Source organism: Terrapene carolina, unplaced genomic scaffold (assembly GCF_002925995.2).
Source record: "Terrapene carolina triunguis isolate 2854851 unplaced genomic scaffold, T_m_triunguis-2.0 Scaffold130, whole genome shotgun sequence".
NCBI classification, from domain to species: domain Eukaryota; kingdom Metazoa; phylum Chordata; order Testudines; family Emydidae; genus Terrapene; species Terrapene triunguis.
The window spans coordinates 30,018,678-30,037,597 of record NW_020664481.1 but is presented as its reverse complement, the minus strand read 5'-3'; the positions used below and the strand labels follow the sequence as shown (position 1 = coordinate 30,037,597).

At 40.8% G+C, this 18,920-nt stretch overlaps 1 protein-coding gene across 1 annotated transcript in view; it reads left to right on the top strand.

Moving 5' to 3' along the window:
* The first annotated feature begins 1,582 nt into the window (after nt 1-1,582).
* NKD1 (NKD inhibitor of WNT signaling pathway 1) overlaps nt 1,583-18,920 on the top strand; it is a 159,345-nt gene continuing 142,007 nt past the window's right edge. Inside the window, exons 1-3 of the mRNA XM_026652867.2 lie at nt 1,583-1,703; nt 1,849-1,881; nt 2,103-2,254. Of these exons, the coding sequence (XP_026508652.1) occupies nt 1,679-1,703; nt 1,849-1,881; nt 2,103-2,254 (210 nt within the window). The 5' untranslated portion in view covers nt 1,583-1,678. The remainder of the gene's footprint in view (nt 1,704-1,848; nt 1,882-2,102; nt 2,255-18,920) is intronic.

Here is an 18,920-nt window from a genome sequence, read left to right as displayed (position 1 = left end):
ATGCACATGAGTAAGGTATTGAACCTTACACCTGTAGAATATCTGCACTTTTCAAAACACCCCAGCTTTCCTGGAAATTAGGAAATTGAGAATCAAGGGCTATGTGGTTTTATGGTGCCTATCACCTCAGTATCTGAGTGCCTGAATTAACTTTACGCTGAAGAATAACTTGCAGAAGTTACAAGAAGGTATACATTTGTATTAAATTTCCAGGTATTTCCAGGTACGGGTGCATTCCGCATCAGTAATGACAAGGCAGTATGTTACTCTGGGGTATGAGCTCATTCATATGAAGGTTTTTTTTTTAAACACTGAAAATATAGCAGAAGCATCCAGACCTGTGGTCCTGATGCAGGCAAAACACTCAGAGGTCAATGAGACTAGCTTCTGAGGGAGCACAGTAATGGGTAATTAAAATGTTTGATAAACTGATTTTGAGTCCAGTCCAGCAGCCCTCTGGGGTTAATCCTGTGAGGTTTAAGTGCTTTCAAGTCCTGTGGAAGCTGATGGTCCTGATTCTGGGGTTCCTTACAGCTCCTTTGAGCTGGCTGCAAAGCTGGAAGAATACTGTTAATTCCCGCATGGAATACTCCTGGAATATGGGCGCTTCCCCAGTGTTGAAGTGCTAGTGAAACTGTCCCGTGCCACAATCCCCTTTGAAGCCACTGGCATATAAGGGAAGCATACGGTGTGTTGCTGGAGCACATTGCACTCCAGCCTGCTCTGGGCTGCTGGTCAGCCCTATAGGGCAGTTTCAGCCAAACCTAAATTAGAGCAGCCTCAGAGGCTGTTGTAGTTTGCACCAAGGACTGCTCCAGTTCCCAGCCAGTCCCATATCTAGGTACTGCAAAACTGGCATAAAGCCGCTTTTATTACCCACCCTGCCTTGTGTCTACAGTGAAATCACTTTGGCTGGCATGGAGAATCGGGACCAATGGGAGGAAAACATAAAAATAAACACATTCAGTAGACACCTTTTATTAAAATGGGCAACCCCAGGGGCTGGTAGAGGTGGTATATTTTCCTCATTCAGCCCTGAGGGGAAGAAACATTTGGAAAGCTGCAGCTAAACGTGGGGAATGATGGGGACCCGAGTATGTTTAGAGCGTGCAGCGCGTTCCCAAAGTTTCCTCCCTGCAGCTGTATGAACTAGTGCATCCGATTTAGCAAACCCATTTCAGTCATTAGAAAGAGGCCTCCTCCTTTTGCCTTCCCTGGGCTTTCTCTGTGGCTCTGTGCTCTGCTGCCTGTGTCTGGCTGGAAGTGAAATGCACCAGAGCTGCTGCTGCTCCGTTTTTTTTTTTTTTTGAGACTCCAAAAGGATCTTGATTCCCTTTCATGTGCCGCCTCAGTCCAATAGGAATCCAGAGGCTGCCTGCAAGTGGTCTAATCTCAATGAGGTGTCAATCATGTTCCCTGGTGGGTGAAGTAAGGTCTTTTGTAACCGCCTCTGTCTTTGGGAAAAGAGAAGAGAGAGGAGAAAGACTTCAGCAGAGAGAGAGGAGGAACGCAGGACCGTGCTGCAGAAGGGGAACTGAGATTTGATTTTGCTTTTGCTTTAGCAGGGGGGGAAGTGGAGCACATGGATTTCTAAAAACGTTGGGATTTTATAAAAAAAAAAAAAAAACCACCACTGAAAACAGTCCAATGAATCGTAATTGCAGATCAATGCAGAGAAATGGGGAAACTTCACTCGAAACATGGTTAGTTCCTTTCACTTGCTACTCCCACAGCCCCTTTCCCCCTGGTTTGGATTTCATGTTGTTTGTTGTGATTTTTTTATACTGGTGTCTAATGATCTTCCTTTATTGTTTCCCCCCCCCTACACTTTCCCATGGACCTGCCTAGCTGCCGTTTGTAAACCCAGAGAAAGTCCAGAAGGTAGGGATGGCTCTGTATTGCTAGCAACTTTCACACCCCCCCACCCCTCTCTCCCCCTAAAACTTTCTGCGGCGGGTTCGCTGGGACTGTGGTGGCCGGCTCAGGTTTATGCCCCAGGTGCTGGTCCACCCCCCCCCCCCCCAACACTCCCACCCTGGGGCAGGCAGAGGGCATGGGTGTGCTGCTCCAGTGTGTGGCATTGTCTCTTGTGCTTTCCTTAGGTGATAGTTTTGCAGTGAACGCCTCCCTGGCTCGGAAAGGGATTGAGGACTGGATGGTGAAGCAGAAATACTTCGGTAGCAGCGGGGGCAGCAGTACGGGACTCCTGCAAGGCTGCCAGCACCGGGCTGTTTGCAGGCTCTCCAGCACCAGGGTATGTCAGTGTCTCAGCGGCACACACTCCCCCTTCCCCTCTCCTCTTCAAACACTAAAAGCCCAACCAAGCCCCTTTCTCCCTTCCCAGGATCAGCTGTGAGGCGGCTCTCCTTTGCCCAGATGCTGCTTTTAGCGGCTGCCCCGGTGGGTGGCTTCCTTCCTTGTGCCCCTTTGGTGAGGTTAGACACCCAGAACAAACTCTGCTCTGGCATAAGAGCCTGCTAGAAGTATAAGCACCTGCCCACTAGTTTATTAGCAGGACGATTAGTACAAAACCCACTGCAAACAGGAACAAACAGAAAACCATTGGAATGCGCCCATCTCCCAAAAGGTACCAAGAGAAGCTACTGTCTGTGGCAGAGAGTTATTGCTGTGACTCTTTGACACAGGAGTTCAGGAGAGCCGAGCCACGAAAGAGCCTTTTTACTACTTTCCAAAAGTGTTATTTACTGATTTGGTCACACGATGAGTGCATTGGTGATTTTCTTTTTAAAGAGTTTTTGAGCTTGCCACTTGTCACTTCCCTGCTCATCTGTGAGCATATGCTCCTGCGGGAAGTCTATAGACCCCACCTCCCCCTAAATTTTCTGTGTAAAGTTTGGGCAAGAGTGGGGTTGTAGGTTTCTTTCTTAATGCTGTCCCTTGAAACTCAAGGGAATGATGGGGTGTAGAAGACAGTGATTCTCAAATATTGTCCATCTACTCTTTTAGGATCTCATCCAAAGCTCACTGAAGTGTATGGAAAGACTCCCACAGATTTCAATGTGCTTTGGATCAATCCCTTAAACTGGGTCAGTGGAAGAGTAACCTGAGAGATGAGGAGACTGGAATCTGTGCTTCCCAGTGCAGGAATGTGTGTCAGAAAACACAGTCAGGGCAGCATCACCAAACATCCTGCAGACTTTTGTGTTTGTGAGGAGGCATTTCATCGTAAATGGTGTAGTTTTTACTTAACATCTGGACTTTACCTTTCCTCTTGTTTGAGATGTGAGAATGGATGAGAGACTATGTTGGGGTCTTAAAACCTTTCTCTTGTGCTTGGGGGGTCTATAATCTTAAAACCTTTATCTTGTGAGGTGTGATAAATAATTTGGAGCTCATTGGAGGCTAGGTGAAAGGAGTAAGATGCTATATAAGTGTTATTTATTATTGATGGACAAATTATTTTTGCTCACTGTTAAACTCTCTTAGCCACCATTGGTTTGAGGGTTTGACTTGGAGTTTTTTCTTGCAGAAAAGGTGATGACAGTGGGAGAAAGAATTTCTCATTTAAAATAGTGTGTGTATAATCTGTATCAATAAATAGAATATAATAATACTGCCTGCAATTATTCTTCAGATAAACCCACTTTTGCGAGTCAAACTTTTGGATATGTGTGTTCTACCCTTAACTGGCAGGTTTGTCTAGGAAAGAGAGTCTCAAATTTAAACTGAATAGAAAAAGAAAACATAAGTTTAAAATACAGGAAAAACCTCACAAATTCGAACATAAGTTTTTTGAATCTCAACGATACTTTGAGAGATTTGCAAAACTCTAACTCCATGAGTTTTATTCATCTCTATATATATTAGTAAAAAGTAATTGTTTTTCTTAGTTAATTAAGCAATTAGCTAAATTATCCGTAATTTTTACTGTCCTCTAAAATTAGTTAATTTGAAATGTGCTTGAATGCACTATTCCATAGAAGGTGTTGACTGTACCTCCTAACATGTAGTTTGGTGTAGAATGTTTCAAAATAATGGTGGCCTGCTATTGCCCTGAATATATGGCCTCATTGCCTGTTAATTGCTTTAATGCTATTGGCATCCTGCTGGAAGCGGGCTGTGACAGTTAATTAAGGTTCCTTAAAATATGAATTTTATGTAATATGGAAGCAGATATTTCTACTACTATAGCCGAAACAGATATGCTGTGTATAAAGGTTATGGAGTCAAGGTTGCAAGACCAATTCTAAGACCTATCTTTGATTCACTGATCTACCAAGATATCATAGAATCATAGAAATGCAGGGCTAGAAGGAACCTCGAAAGATCATCTAGTCCATTCCCCTAAGCTATCAAGTGGACTGCAGCCTAGCATCTTAGTTATTAGTTTATTTCAAGATGTAGAAGTGACTAATATTTATAATCAATTTCATGGAATGCTACATAAAAATGTACATACCCAAACAATACCGGACTGTTATACCTGAATCAGTCAAAGTTTTTTCTTTGTGCTTGTGCCATGGTTGAAAGTTTGGTTTTCCATTAAAACCTATTTTAGTGGGAAAAAATCATATTTTAATGATGATTTTAGTGAAAAATCATATGCTATTGCGGTTTGTGGTAGGAATAGTTAGATCAAAAAGAGATGAGACTGTATGGATTCAGGGAAATATCCAATTGAGTTTACATTAGAGAAAAATCAGTGGCTCTAGGAATATTTTTGTTCACTATTGAGCCTCTTCTCAGGAATCTCTAAAAAGAATCATGATGATGATGATCTGTCTAGCATTTTGGGCCTGATTTTGTGAAATTTTGTGCATCTTCTCTTGGCTTTTGATGAGAGTTGAGAGCACTCAACAGTGTTGTGCTGTGACATTTTGGATTGTCTTGGTGAAAAATTGTTCATAATAGAGAAATCTGACAATACATTACATATAAATCAGGATATAAACCAGTTGCAGGCTATTTTCTCAAGAACAGGGCCACTAAAATGGTCTGCTTCACTTCTGTCATCCAAGGAAGTTGACCCTAATGTAGCTGTTTTAAAGCAACGAGGAATGAATAAATTAGCTAAATAAAGTTTAGTTTTCTTCACTTAAAATATAAGATGGAATGTACATGGATGAGTTTCCTAAACCAGTTGACGGAAATATTTGTGTACACTGAATCTTGAACTGTTTGACAGGAGCATGATTCAAAAATTCAAGAGCTGGTCTATTACTGAACTGTAGTTTAGAGTATTTCCTGATTGGAAGAAGCTTTGCTCAGCTGATGTTTTCCCCTCCAACATTCATGAGGAGAAAACTAATCAGTGTCCAGCTATTGCCAAATGCATCAGTCATCTGAGTAGGATGTCATAGTAGTAAATTGTTGTTGGGTGAAGGCACGAACAAGGGTAAAGCGATTGCATTTGAAATATGCACTTTTGGTGTGTAAACAGCCTTCTCTTCTGGGATAAAAGCTCTGATCTCATTAAAGCATTGACACCTGCCCAGCAGGGGCTGCTATGCTCTACATTTTTTAATCACTGTGTAGGCTGGGGTTAAATTGCAGCCATCCCGTTCCATGACACTGAATTAAAGAAAAAAGCAATTTTGTGGCATCCATGAAAAGTATGATGGCTTGAGTTATCTTCTATTTTTAATGCTAATTGAAACCACTAGGGTTGTACATTACAAAGCCTTTTAGGGAAGTAGAATACATGTTTGTTGCTACTTATGAAGGAGTTAATTTGAGGCTGGAGGAAAAGGGAAAAGCTTCCTGTCACTGAGCAGATTATCCTTTATCAGTTTTCATTTATTCATCTTGTTTATTTTTACAAACTATTTCTGCAGACCACCATTATTTGAATTTTTTTTTAAACTAAAAAGCAGCTCTGCGCTAGAGGGGAAATTTTTAAATATAGCATTTGCTTAATTCAATTTACTTTTATCTTCAAAGCCATAACAAATTTTACTAGTTTCTTACTAGAGTGTCTCATCAAAATCGGAGTTCTGGGTTGAAAAATCTGTCATTTTTAATTGCCTGTATGGTCCCAAACAAACTGGTACCCACTAAGCCAAGTTGGAAGTTATCATGATGGGAAAACTAGGAAAGACTTTAGGTACCGGTATATTGTTAGGACTTTATGCAGCTCTTGATTTGCATGCTTCACTCTTCTTGACATCAGTGGGATTGCACACCCTGGCTGGGAACAGTTTAAAACAGTTCACTGGTTTTAAGATTGGGGCATGCTTTCCATATGTTCTATGCCTGTAACTTCCATTGACATTAATGGGCATTCCATGCATTGTTTGAGAAGAGAATAGACCGCAAAGTGTCAGCTTCGATACTCTTCTAACAGGATCTTTCTTTTAAAAAAGATTGATCTGTTTAATAGTGTGTGTAAGCATGCATGTGTATGTGTACGTAGATATAGTCTGTAAAGCACACATGTAGATAGGTCATGTGTGCTGAATGAAAACATAATTCCCTAAAAATAATTTTTTGATTTATTGTCCAGATTCACATTGCCTTGAAGGTCATTAAAATGGTAGAGTTAAATTTTAAACACTAGTTAGCAATATTTTTGGAGACCATCTCATGAGTAGAACTCTCTTTTGAGAGGCTGACCTTTTATTGTCATGGTAGCAATATACGTATATATCTATTGGATAATTTATCTGTCTACCATATTGCTGTGTGACTACTTAAAATGTTCTTTTTTTTTAACTTGCCTCCTTGCTCTCATTGTTGGCATATTGTAACTAATATACTATATTGACTTACAGAAACCTGGTTAAAATTAACAATGGGTTTGTCAGTTCTAGGTATTGCTAGGGTTTGAATAATTGTTAAGTTTGCATGCATCAGGTGTAGTAGACCAAAACAAATTCACCCAAATTTTGCAATGAAAGAAATAGCAGAGAAAAGCCCTAAGTACTGTTGAGATTTTGGTGCCAATAAACCAAGACAATTTAATTACTGGTGCACATAATACATCTTGACCGTGCTGGTTTGCGAAAATTATAATATGAACACTAAAAATCAAAGGATCTCTGAAAGTATTAGTGCCATGGTGATGAGATTAGTGAATTGACCAATACTGTAGCAGAAAACTGGATTCCAGGGGAATTATCCTTGAATGATACCAGTTGGTACAATTAAAAGCCACAATGCAGCAGCCATATGGAAAGTGTTAGACATCCTTACATGGTTTCAAAGCTATGTGCCGGAGGTTAAATTGACATATGAAGAAAATCATAAATTAAATATTTTGTGTTATGAAATTAGAAAGTTGACTTGCTTGAGCCATATGGAAGAGGTGAATGGGAGATGATCTGCATTTCATCTGGGCTTGTTTCAAAGATACTTTAGATTAAATGTGGTGCATTGTCAATTTGGGATGTTGATTAGAAAGCTAAATGGCCCGTGAAGTCTCTGCAAACAAACCTTGTTAAATCAATTTATTTGATCTCTTCAGACAATGAAAAATATGAAAGTTGAAGTTACTGAGATTGATGTTTATAATGATGAAATATATCCTGTTTAGTAGCTGAGGGAGGTCTAAATCTGAGTGACATGGGAAGGTTATGTTACTTAGGCTTTCCAGTAACAGATAGCACCTCCTGGTTTTATACACGCTTAATTCTCATGAAAGGTGGGCTGTTTTATGGAATACATTCTCTTCCTCTGTAAATTAGGATGAAATAGAACAATGATGTTTTATATTCCATATTGTCTTAAATGTAAATAATTTCTTCCAGGCTTTTATACTAAAACTTCTTGCTTAGAACAAAGATGAGAAATTTGTTACATTCTGGACATATGGAAATGTTCTTTACACTAGAGTTCATTAACAGAAGGTTCCTCTGTAAGTTTTTTTTTTTTTTTTTTTAAAGATCTATAATAAGACCCAGGAGGAGCTAAGTAAGTGGATATTTGTAGGCACCCCTCAGAAGATGATCTCGGTTGACTTGACTGGTTGCTTTTGAACTGGGTTAGGAACAGAGGAAAGAGGAGTCACTTGAGTATTGAAACTGTGTAAGGGTTGATTTTATTCTGAAGGAGGGGAATTGTTGTTCAATGATGATTTTTAAAACAAATCAGAACGTGCAGTTGGCGCACCTCCCACCAGTTGGCCTTTATAGAAATTCTTGTGGATGACTAAGCTTCATGAATATTAGCATCAGAACTTGGTACAAAAGTAAATGGCAGATGTTGAAATGTAAGAAATATTTGGAGCAATTCTTGGTAATATGTCACCTCTCTTCCTCACTTTCCCCGCCATTTGCACTGAGTGGAAGTACCTGTAACTTTGAAAAATCAGACTAAGAGTCTCTGACTTTGTGGTATATATTAAGGTACACTTCAACTCTGAAAAGTGACTATGGGAAAACTATGCCTTTTTTACTCCATGTGTAAATTCAGTCCTATCTGCTAATGCATGTGGGTAACTACATCCACAAACTAAAATGTATATATGAATTTACTGACTTATGTGCTTAGATAAGTGGCAGTTTATAGCTGCAGTTGATGAAGGTACATTTAAAAAAATTAGGGAGACAGAAGGCAGCCCCCTTTGAAATATTTGGTACGGTGTCATCCGTGCTTTTTCACAACCATCTAGACTGGCCCTGACACCCCTGTTGTTTGGGTCAATGCCTTCTCCGGAAGAGTGCCCATATGCAAATCATACTGAATTGGGCCAGACTGTATCTTTTAAAGAGATCAAATTGTATTATGATGGCGAGACCATCAAACCTATTTTTGGATGTTACCGACTTTGGATTTAAAGCTGGTCACTAGAGGCATCCACCCACTGTGTCACTTGCAGAGAGAGTGTCCCTTGTGAATCCATGGATTTCCTCTGAAGTATGGAGAGGAGACTGCTTTTATTCTGAACAGAATTTAATTTATAAAACTTCTAAAGTGCCTAGATTTTCTGCCAACTAACCTTGGGCTTCAGTCTAGCAAATGTACACAGCATATGTAACGTTAGATCTTAGATGGATTGGCATGTGGTCAGCGCATTTTGTGTGCTGTCCATCCCCGAGAAATACTTTGTGTTTTGTGCTTATGATGGAATTTAATGCATTTGGGGCCATTACCGTGGCAGCGTTAAAGGATTAAGTATATTGAGGTTCCCATTAAAGTATAACTCTGTGATTCAAGATCAGTGGAAGAAAATCATGCATGAACGTTTGATCTTGGGTGCAGCCACACATGCTGTGAGGTATAAAATAAGGGGATAAGCTCAGTAGGGAAGTAAGAGTACAAAGCGTTGTCTTGCAGGAGGAATGGGATTTGGGAGCAGACTTGGATCTTTTGATCCACAGTCTGATGTGAATTATGTGTGGTACCGAGGTGACAGATTTGTCTTGGGGGAGGAAGAGGGATGGATGCAGGAGGGCGTGTTAGGTGCCCTCAGAGATAGTTTGCTGTCTGATTCTCCAAAGAGATGATGGTGGTAGCTAAAGTCTCAGTTGTTTCCTGTTGTCCTGTCTGAAAATGTCTATAATTCCATCAGGGTTAATTATGCAGGGAAAAGGAACCAAGAGATAAGTAAAAAGGATAGTGAGTGTAAAACTAAGTCTTATGCAAAAGTGCCATATAGAGCACAAGTGCCTTGATCCTGCACTCTTTGTACAGGAAAATCTCGTATTGACTTCAGGGAGAGCTTTTCCTAAGCAAGGAACACAGGATCCTGAGCTCCTAGAGTAAAAGGCAATCTGTGGATTGCATAAGATGCTGTGGTTAAGCCTGTGTCACTGTTTCCATTATAAACCTCTCTCTTTTTAAAACAATAAATAATAATTTTGTTTGTGAACTTTCCAAGTCCTTCTCTGTCTCTCCCTGTTCACATAGTGTGCGTGTGTATATGCTACAGACACTCTCTCCCCTAAAAGAGAGAACATCACAATCTAGCAAGGAGAATATCTGTCATTCCAGCTGAGCAAGGTCTAAGGCAATAACCCAAAATATCCTGGAAGAAATTCTAAAAAGCACTGAAGAAATCAATCATCTAATCCTAGAGGAAGGTCTTTGATGTAATCCTAGCAAGTTTATACTGGGAGCCTGCCTATTTCTTTATGGTTAGCTGTAGACTTTCTATATGAAAAGTGGATGAAATAATTTCATATGCTTCTGCTTTTAAAAAAAGAAGTTTCATAGTTTTCTAAAGTGTACGCACTGTTTAAATGCAGACTGTGGCTTTAAACCTAAGACCAGGTGGGGAGGAAATACTTTTCAAAACAAGTACTTATAGAAAAATAAATAATAATTTGATATTTTCCCATGGAAATACTGTCCCCCATTTAGCCATGCTGAATATTTAATTTTGTTTTGAGGGTAAATGTTACAGGTTATCTCAGTTTAAACTATTTTTTATTTATGTAAAGTTTATGTACAAGGGTTTGTTCCTAATATGAATACATGTATTAAAGGAGTCTTTAAGATGCCTTAAATCAAATATTTGGATAGTTTTATTTTTAAGTAACTTTTGGGGTTGAGCAAGTCTTATTTCCATAATCTGTAAAACCTCCACATTATTTTCCTACACCCTTAAGGATTGATCCAAAACCTACTGAAGTTAATAGGAACTTCATTGAGTTCTATGGGCTTTGGATCAGGTTCTTTGCGGTATCAGCTGGTGAGGATGGAGGAGTAAAATGGCCAGACTAACAGCTTGTTCATCCACCAGTGATTGCATTGATCCTGTAGTGGCAGCATTTTTCCTCCCAATCATGGCAATTTACTCAGTCACTCTTCTCTGACAATTCAGTAAGGATTTTGGCAATTACATTGCAGGTTAAATTCTCGTAGATAATCAGGAATAGGGCTTTTAGCTACAGTATTATTTAGTGCAGTGAGAACAGCCCATTAACATATCACATACCTGTTTTTAATGGTTTGGAGTTGACTTTTTAAAATTTTTTAAGTCCAGTGAGCTCTATTATATGATTCCATTATGGGTCACACCCATATTTCCATAATAAAGATCTTTTTAAAATGGGTTTATTCATGGCTGATTGAAGACACATACCAACCTTTTTTTTTCTCTGGACTAACATGTAACATAGGGCTTGTCTTCACTACGGAGCTAAATTGGTGCTGCAGCGGGATCGATTTAGCGGGTCTAGTGAAGACATGCTCAGTCGATGGGAGAGCGCTCTCTCATCTATTTCTGTACTCCACCTCAATGAGAGGCGGAAGCAATGTTGGCAGCAAAGTGTCTCCAGTTGTGGATCCCGTGGTAAGTAGATCTAAGTTATGTTGACTTGAGTTACACTACTAACGTAACTCAAATTGTATAGCTTAGATCAACTGGCAGCTGTAGTGTAGGCCAAGCCATAGAAAATTGGGTAGCAAATTTTTCATATTATTACTATTGCAACTATTATAGGTGGCCTGTCACCTACCATGGAAATGCAGCCATTGATGGATTGAAGCATGGCAGCTATACAGCAGCGGACACTAAGCACAACAGTTGAGGAAGAATATTGTATCCATTTGAGACTACATGGGGGATTATAAGGAGGCAGAATGTGATTACCCAGAATGTGGTCATCAGACTTTACACCCCTGGTCTTTTCCAGATGGTTGGTTTAACTGTTTTGAGGTGTTTTTTTGGGAGGGGGGGGGGGAAGGGGGGGGGGTAGACGGTGGTTGGGTTTTTTTGGGTTGTTTTTTTTCCCATTTGAATGAAACAGATGCTTGTGAAAGTGCTTAACTAACACCAAGCACAGGGCAGACTTAGGTTGTTAAATGTCCTTTGAACTCCATGGCTGCCCCGTGCTCTTATCCAGAGGTAGTATTTAGCCCTTAATAAGGACAGGGGCTATGCAAGCTCTGCCAATGCTTAGCCTATGTGCACAAAACACACAGTTCATGCCCAAAGAACATCTCTGCCAATACAACTTATTCCTAACCAGTGGCACCCTCTGATTCTTGCCAAGAGGCCCAGAACTGGAATGACAGGTGCTATGGAATTAAAGATGCTGCAGTGAGGAGCATCTTGGATGGGGCAAAAACTAAACAGCAAACAATAGGTAATGTCTTACGGTAGCCACAAAAATACTGTGAGGTCCCTTTCTAGCTCCATAGCAGTAGCTATTCTTTGACCCTATTCCATGTGTTATACATGTTTCTGATGGCGACCTCTATAATACTGGTGCACAACCAAGGAACTGAAACACAAAAAGCTGTTAATTTCATCTCCATGGGGGAGGGGAGAGGGAAAAGGGAGGGGACGGACTGAGCACTTCCCAAATGGAGAAGGGCCAAATTGGTAGATGAGAAAAACCTTAATTTCATACTCTTAAGAGCATATTAAAAGCAAAGAAGGAGATCCCTATCTTATCATTACTGCAGAGTCAGAGCTTCCATCAGCATCAAGAGGAGCTCTGCAAAAAAAGTTGTGGTTAGGGTATGCCCACAATAAATAGAAAGGCAAAAATTACTTGTCTTTTCAAATTGTGGTATTTTTCTAGAATGACTTGTTGTAGGCCAGATTCTGCCTTCAGTTATATAACTGTGCAAATGCACTGATTTGAGGGAGACCTGTTCAGGGATGTTTAAGGGCAGAATTTAGGCCAGAAGGATAAAGCTGTCGTAGTTTTAAAAAATGAAGGGGCAAGGGGGAAATTTGGCTTTTAATTAAACTAGCACAACCCTGTTGATTCCAGTGATGTGCGTGTCTGACTGAGGGCAGAATTAAGCATACGGAAGTTGACCCAATTAAAATTTTAATGAGCAGCAGGTTTAAAACAAATAAAAAGAAGTTCTTCTTCACACAACACACAGTCAACCTGTGGAACTCCTTGCCTGCGGAGGTTGTGAAGGATAGTACTATAACAGGGTTTAAAAGAGAACTAGATAAATTCATGGAGGTTAAGTCCATTAATGGCTATTAGCCAGGATGGGTAAGAAATGGTGTCCCTAGCCTCTGTTTGTGGAGATGGATGGCAGGAGAGAGATCACTTGATCATTCATTACCTGTTAGGTTCACTCCTTCTGGGGCACCTGGCATTGGCCACTGTTGGTAGACAGAATACTGGGCTGGATGGACCTTTGGTTTGACCCAGTATGGCCGTTCTTATGTTCTTAAAGGAATTGCCACTTCAAGGCCCCAACCCTGCAAGCCAATTCATGTGGGGAAATTCTTACAACTGAGCAGAATGCCACTGAAGTTTGTGGGGCTTCCACATGTGGTGGGGATACAGAGGTCTGCAGACAGGGCTTAGTTTGCAAGATCAGGGCTTGAAAAAGGTTCTTCTGATGCTTGGGCTCAGCTTCTGGCCATGGAGAGGGGGAAAAGAAGAAAAGATTTTGGCTGCAAATAGCTGAGTCATTAAAATAATGCCAAAACAAAATGTAATCCCCATGGTATCTGGATGCAGCTTCTCCAGGGGCTAGCAAGCTGAACTATATCCTGGGTTTCATGCAGCATGGATTTTCATTGGTCACACTGGTGGGCCCCCGTGCTTCTCCAAGTTCTCAGTTGTTGCCATCTTGACTGATGATAAAACAGTGTTGTTTTTATCCATTAATAAAGTTCTGTTCACCAGTAAGTTTTGCACAAACTTTACATACCTTAATGAAACTCCTGAAATGATGTTCTAGAACAGGGGTCGGCAACGTTTGGCACGCGGCTCACCAGGGTAAGCACCCTAGCGGGCTGGGCCAGTTTATTTACCTGCTGACGTGGCAGGTTCGGCCGATCGCGGCCCCCACTGGCCGCGGTTCGCCGTCTTGGGCCAATGGGGGCGGTGGGAAGCCGCGGCCAGCACATCCCTCGCCCGCGCCGCTTCTCTCCGCCCCCATTGGCCCGGGATGGCGAACCGCGGCCAGTGGGGGCCGCTATCGGCCGAACCTGCCACGTCAGCAGGTAAATAAACTGGCCTCGCCCGCGAGGGTGCTTACCCTGGCGAGCCGTGTGCCAAACGTTGCCGACCCCTGTTCTAGAGAGAGCTGCATGATGCAGGGATTGCCATGCAATACTTTTGACTGTACACTATTGATATGATACAGTTTGGAGAGAGTGATTTTGTTGGAGTATAAAGGGTTATGTTGTTAAAGTTACACAGGCGCCTATCCACCAGTACACCGCAGGTGATCTCAGAGTGAATGTTGTTTAAAGCACCTGTCCCACGGCTTCACAAATGTGCTCTGACCAGAGGATGTTTTTCTAACTTCAAAGGGCTTCTCAGACTGGCTCGGTGCCTCACAGACTGAGTCCACAATTCCTCTCTGCTCGTGATGTGTTCTAACCATGTGTGATTTTTGGTATGTGATGTTTTCTTAGAGCCGCATTGACCTGTGTTCAAATGAAACTTGCTATTAAGCTTGTAAACACAAACTTGTCGTGTGGGCAGTTTTCATCTTAACCCGATGTGTGTCTTTTTTTAAAAAGAGAGCTAGAATAGACATCAAACGGAAGAGTAATTTATTTGAAAAAAAAAAAAAGAAAAACAAAAACAAACACACAGCAGCCTTTTCAATTCCAGAGTCTCTTTCTGAAGTTAAAGCTCAAGGAATGGGTTCTTTGCCAGTCATCACTGAGAGAACCGTGCACATTCCCGCTTCGGCTCTGTTAATGTTACATTTGGTTATTTTAGTCAAAGTTTTATCTGCAATGAGTGTGCAATGAGTGAGCAAGCCACAAGCGAGTAGAAAATGGAAAATCCTCTACCACTAGCCTGCTTTTTCTAGCAACATTTTCTTTAAATTGACTTTTAGGAATCTGAGTATTTATTTTTAAATGTTGCTTTTTCTTTTGTAGTTTGGAAAGAGAGTTTGGGGGTGGGAAATCAATTACATTTTCCTTGCAATCCATTTCTGAAATAACTTAATATTAATGTGTTTTTTAAAAAGCTGACACTAACTAATAGGCAACTGAGTCATTATGAACTGAGGGCTGGATCCAACTCCCATTGAAATCAAGTGATTTTAATGGGAGTAGGATCAGGCCTGGAGATATTTATGTAGATGAACTGATATGTATTGTGCTGGGTCAACTGTTGTAGTGAAGGACATTCTGATGTTCCACTGAAGCAACAATTAACACTGTCGGATGCCATTTTTACAACATTGATATGGGCTAATGATGTTGAAAAGCATAAGGGTTTAAAATTTTGATTGATATTTTATCATTATTGTTGCTACAGAAGTTACATAACTTACAAAAATGTTTACTACTAAAGCAAACAAAATATTTAGGGTCAGAGTGTGATAACACACCAAATGGTACTTTATGCCAGGAGTGTTCCAATTGAAGCCAACGAGGGACTACTTGTGGAGTGAGGTATTATTCATTATGAGTAAGAATATCTCAAGCTCGCCCTTAATAACCAATTAGTTAGATTTGCATTTCAGGCATGATCCAGGAGTCCTCACATAGACAATACACCCATTGAAATCAGTTATCTGCGGGATCTGACACTCTAACATGAAATGACCTATTCTGTCTTCCCATCGTGTGGTTATGACTCTGGACCATCCCAACATGTTTATTTTGGTTAATTTTAAAGCAGGTGGCCAGGATAAATCACTAGTTTCAAAGTCACAGCTGCTGCTTTGAAATATTGTAAGAAGGGCTGTTAGTCTCTTAACACAAAGGAACTGAGCTGCTCTTTGGTAGAGCATCATCATCCTGAGAAATACTCTTCTTTTTAAAAATTCCTTTTGCACGAAGTTTGGGGTTTATACTTCACGATTCTAAGGGCAAGGAGCTGAAAGCATTCCTTGTTTGGTTGATGATTGTAGGTACTTTAGAATTCCTTAGTGACTCAAGTCATTGGAATTTAAAGACTGTATTAAAAATTAATAGCAACATTAGAAATCACAGAGGTATTACAGAAAGCTCTTGCGTTTGTCTGCATTAAAATCATTTGTGGGTTGTTGTTTTTTTAAAATGTATTTTAAGTTTGCTTTTAATTGGATGTCATTGTGGCAGTCAGTGATGAAGACCTAAGCATTTCAAAGCTAAATCAATTAATAAGGCCAAGTGGACATTATACCATCACACTAATGAAGCTATGATTAATTAGTAGGAAATGTTCCATTACATTTTCCCCACTTCCTCTCCTTATAACATTTTCTTTTAAAGAGAGCCTCTTTGGGTGAATTTTTTGATAGCATCAGCAGAATGGTGAATTTTCTGTTGTTGAAGGTTTAAAGAGAATTTATGAAGGGTTTTTCGAGTTAAACATTAGAAAAACTTGAGAGGATTTTCCTTTTGTTGATTTTTCTGTGTTCCTTGTCACCTTATTATATTATAATGTTTTTTCCTACTTTAAAAATTGCCTGTATATATGGTACGAAATCATCATCTTTTACAAGCATGAGGGAAAAATACATTTTAGAAGATGCACACATCATGAGGTTCATTCTGGCTTCAACCTTACACCTTCCTATTTTATAATAAGTGCATCAGGCCAGGATGCAGAAGAAGCAGCCCTCTTGCCCTGGGTGAAGAAGTAGAGATCTTGGTCTGGGGAACAGAGCAGAGGAGTGTTGATCATGGAAAGGGTTTGACTTTCATGCCTGTAACAAGAAGGTGGATGGAGTGGAGCAGTTCTTCAGCTTGTGTACAAAGGACTGGTAAGGATGCATGGGGCAGAGTTAAGGGTAGTGTGGCTATGGACATGATTAGACAAGGTATTCTCTGGTCCAGATGCTCAGAATGTGGCAATGGTTGTGGTCCCTAGTACTTATGTCATAACTATGAAGGGAAGTGTAACAGCTCTCTGTGTACAGAGACTCCAAATCCTTTTACCTGTAAAGGGTTAAGAAGCTTGGGTAACCTGGCTGACACCTGACCCAAGGACCAATAAGGAGACAAGATACTTTCAAATCTTGGGGGGGGAAAGGCTTTTGTGTGTGCTCTTTGTTTTAACGAGTGGTTCGCTCTGGGGACTGAGAGGGACCAGACATCAATCCAGGTTCTCCCCATCTTTCTAAACAAGTCTCTCCTATTTCAAACTAGTAAGTAAAAAGACAGCAAGGCGTCTTAGATTTACTTTGTTTTCTCAACTTGTAAATGTACCTTTTTACCAGAGTGTGTATCTTTGTTTGCTGTACTTTGAACCTAAGACAGAGGGGGGTCCTCTGAGCTCTTTAAGTTTGATTACCCTGTAAAGTTATTCTCCATACTGATTTTACAGAGATGATTTTTACCTTTTTCTTTAATTAAAAGCCTTCTTTTTTAAGAACCAGATTGATTTCTCCTTGTTTTAAGATCCAAGGGGGTTTGGATCTGTATTCACCAGGAGTTGGTGAAAGGAGGGTGGAGGAAGGAGAGGGGATGGTTAATTTCTCCTTGTTTTAAGATCCAAGGGGGTTTGGATCTGTATTCACCAGGAGTTGGTGAAAGGAGGGTGGAAGGAAGGAGGGGGGATGGTTAACTTCTCCCTGTTTTAAGATCCAAGGGGGTTTGGATCTGTGTTCACCAGGGAATTGGTGAAAGGTTTCTCAAGGCTTCCCAGGGAGGGAATTCTTGTGATGGTGGCAGCGGACCAAAGCTAAGCTGGTAGATAAGCTTAGAAGTTTTCATGCAGGCCCCTACATTTGAACCCTAAAGTTCAAAGTGGGGATCCAGCCTTGACATGGTGGCATAGCGGTGGAGATCGTTTTAACCCAAAAGCCAGTAAGAGATTTTTTTTTCTCCTTCTAGCTGCTTGGAGAGCAGAGCTGAAGGTAGATGCATATCTTATCTCTCCTTGCCTGAAGGCAGAGGTGTTAAGTTTTTTTTTAACAAGGGGCTTTGTTAAGAGAAGGGTTCAAAGGGAGCAAACTTTGACTAACTGGTAAAGGCAATTTACAAGTTGAATTGTTTTTTTTTTTTCTTTTTACATCCTCGGGAGTAGCTTGTTAGAAAGTCTCTGTTAACTCAGCAGCAGCCAGAGCTAAGTACACATCCCAGTCTCAGTCAACTGCAGAGGGTGTGACCCAGCACAAGAAAACAGGAAAATGACTGCCAAAGAACTAACTAAAAAAATAGAACTGGCCAGACTAGAAGCAGAAGAAAACAAAGTAAATCTAAGACGCCTTGCCTGTCTTTTACTTACTAGTTTGAAATAGGAGAGACTTGTTTAGAAAGATGGGGAGAACCTGGATTGATGTCTGGTCCCTCTCAGTCCCCAGAGCGAACCACTCGTTAAAACAAAGAGCACACACAAAAGCCTTTCCCCCCCCAAGATTTGAAAGTATCTTGTCTCCTTATTGGTCCTTGGGTCAGGTGTCAGCCAGGTTACCCAAGCTTCTTAACCCTTTACAGGTAAAAGGATTTGGAGTCTCTGTACACAGAGAGCTGTTACCCTTCCCTTCATAGTTATGACAACTTACATGGAAAGTGTCTGAGACTAGGGCAAGATCTCTGTCCCCTATGTGAAGGATGGACAGGCGTACAGTTGGTCTGGGACTTAAACTGAGAATTTCCTTACTCTTACATTTAAATTCTTAACTTTAGTAAAGTCTTTTTTTCTGTGCTAATAATGTTCCTTGCTGCAGCAATGTTATTTGTGGTTCGATGTGTAAAATGCCACATCATCCAGTGGTTTAGGCATGAGATTGGGATTGGAACACGGAAGATCTGCACTCTGATGGTACGCCACCATTTGTTTGCTATGGCCTTAGGCTGGGATCTTCACAAGGTCCCCGGGAAGTTAGGCACCCAATCTGCATTGAAAGTCAATGCGCCTTTTTGAAACTGTCAGCCTGAACCATTTGTGTTTTTACCTTTCTGGGGTGTTATGAGGATTAATTAGCTAGTGTTCATAAATTGTTGTGAACACAAATCTGTGCATGTTGAAGGTGAAGCAGAGGGGGGTCAGAGACTGGAGTGCCACTGAAAGAAGAAGGTCTTTGAGTACTCTTCCCAGATGGAGGGAGGCTGTGAAATTTTCCTCTCAGAAAAGGGACTTTTCTGACCTGCCCATGCTCTCTTTATCCAGTCCAAGAGCCAGGGCATCTTGTTCTGA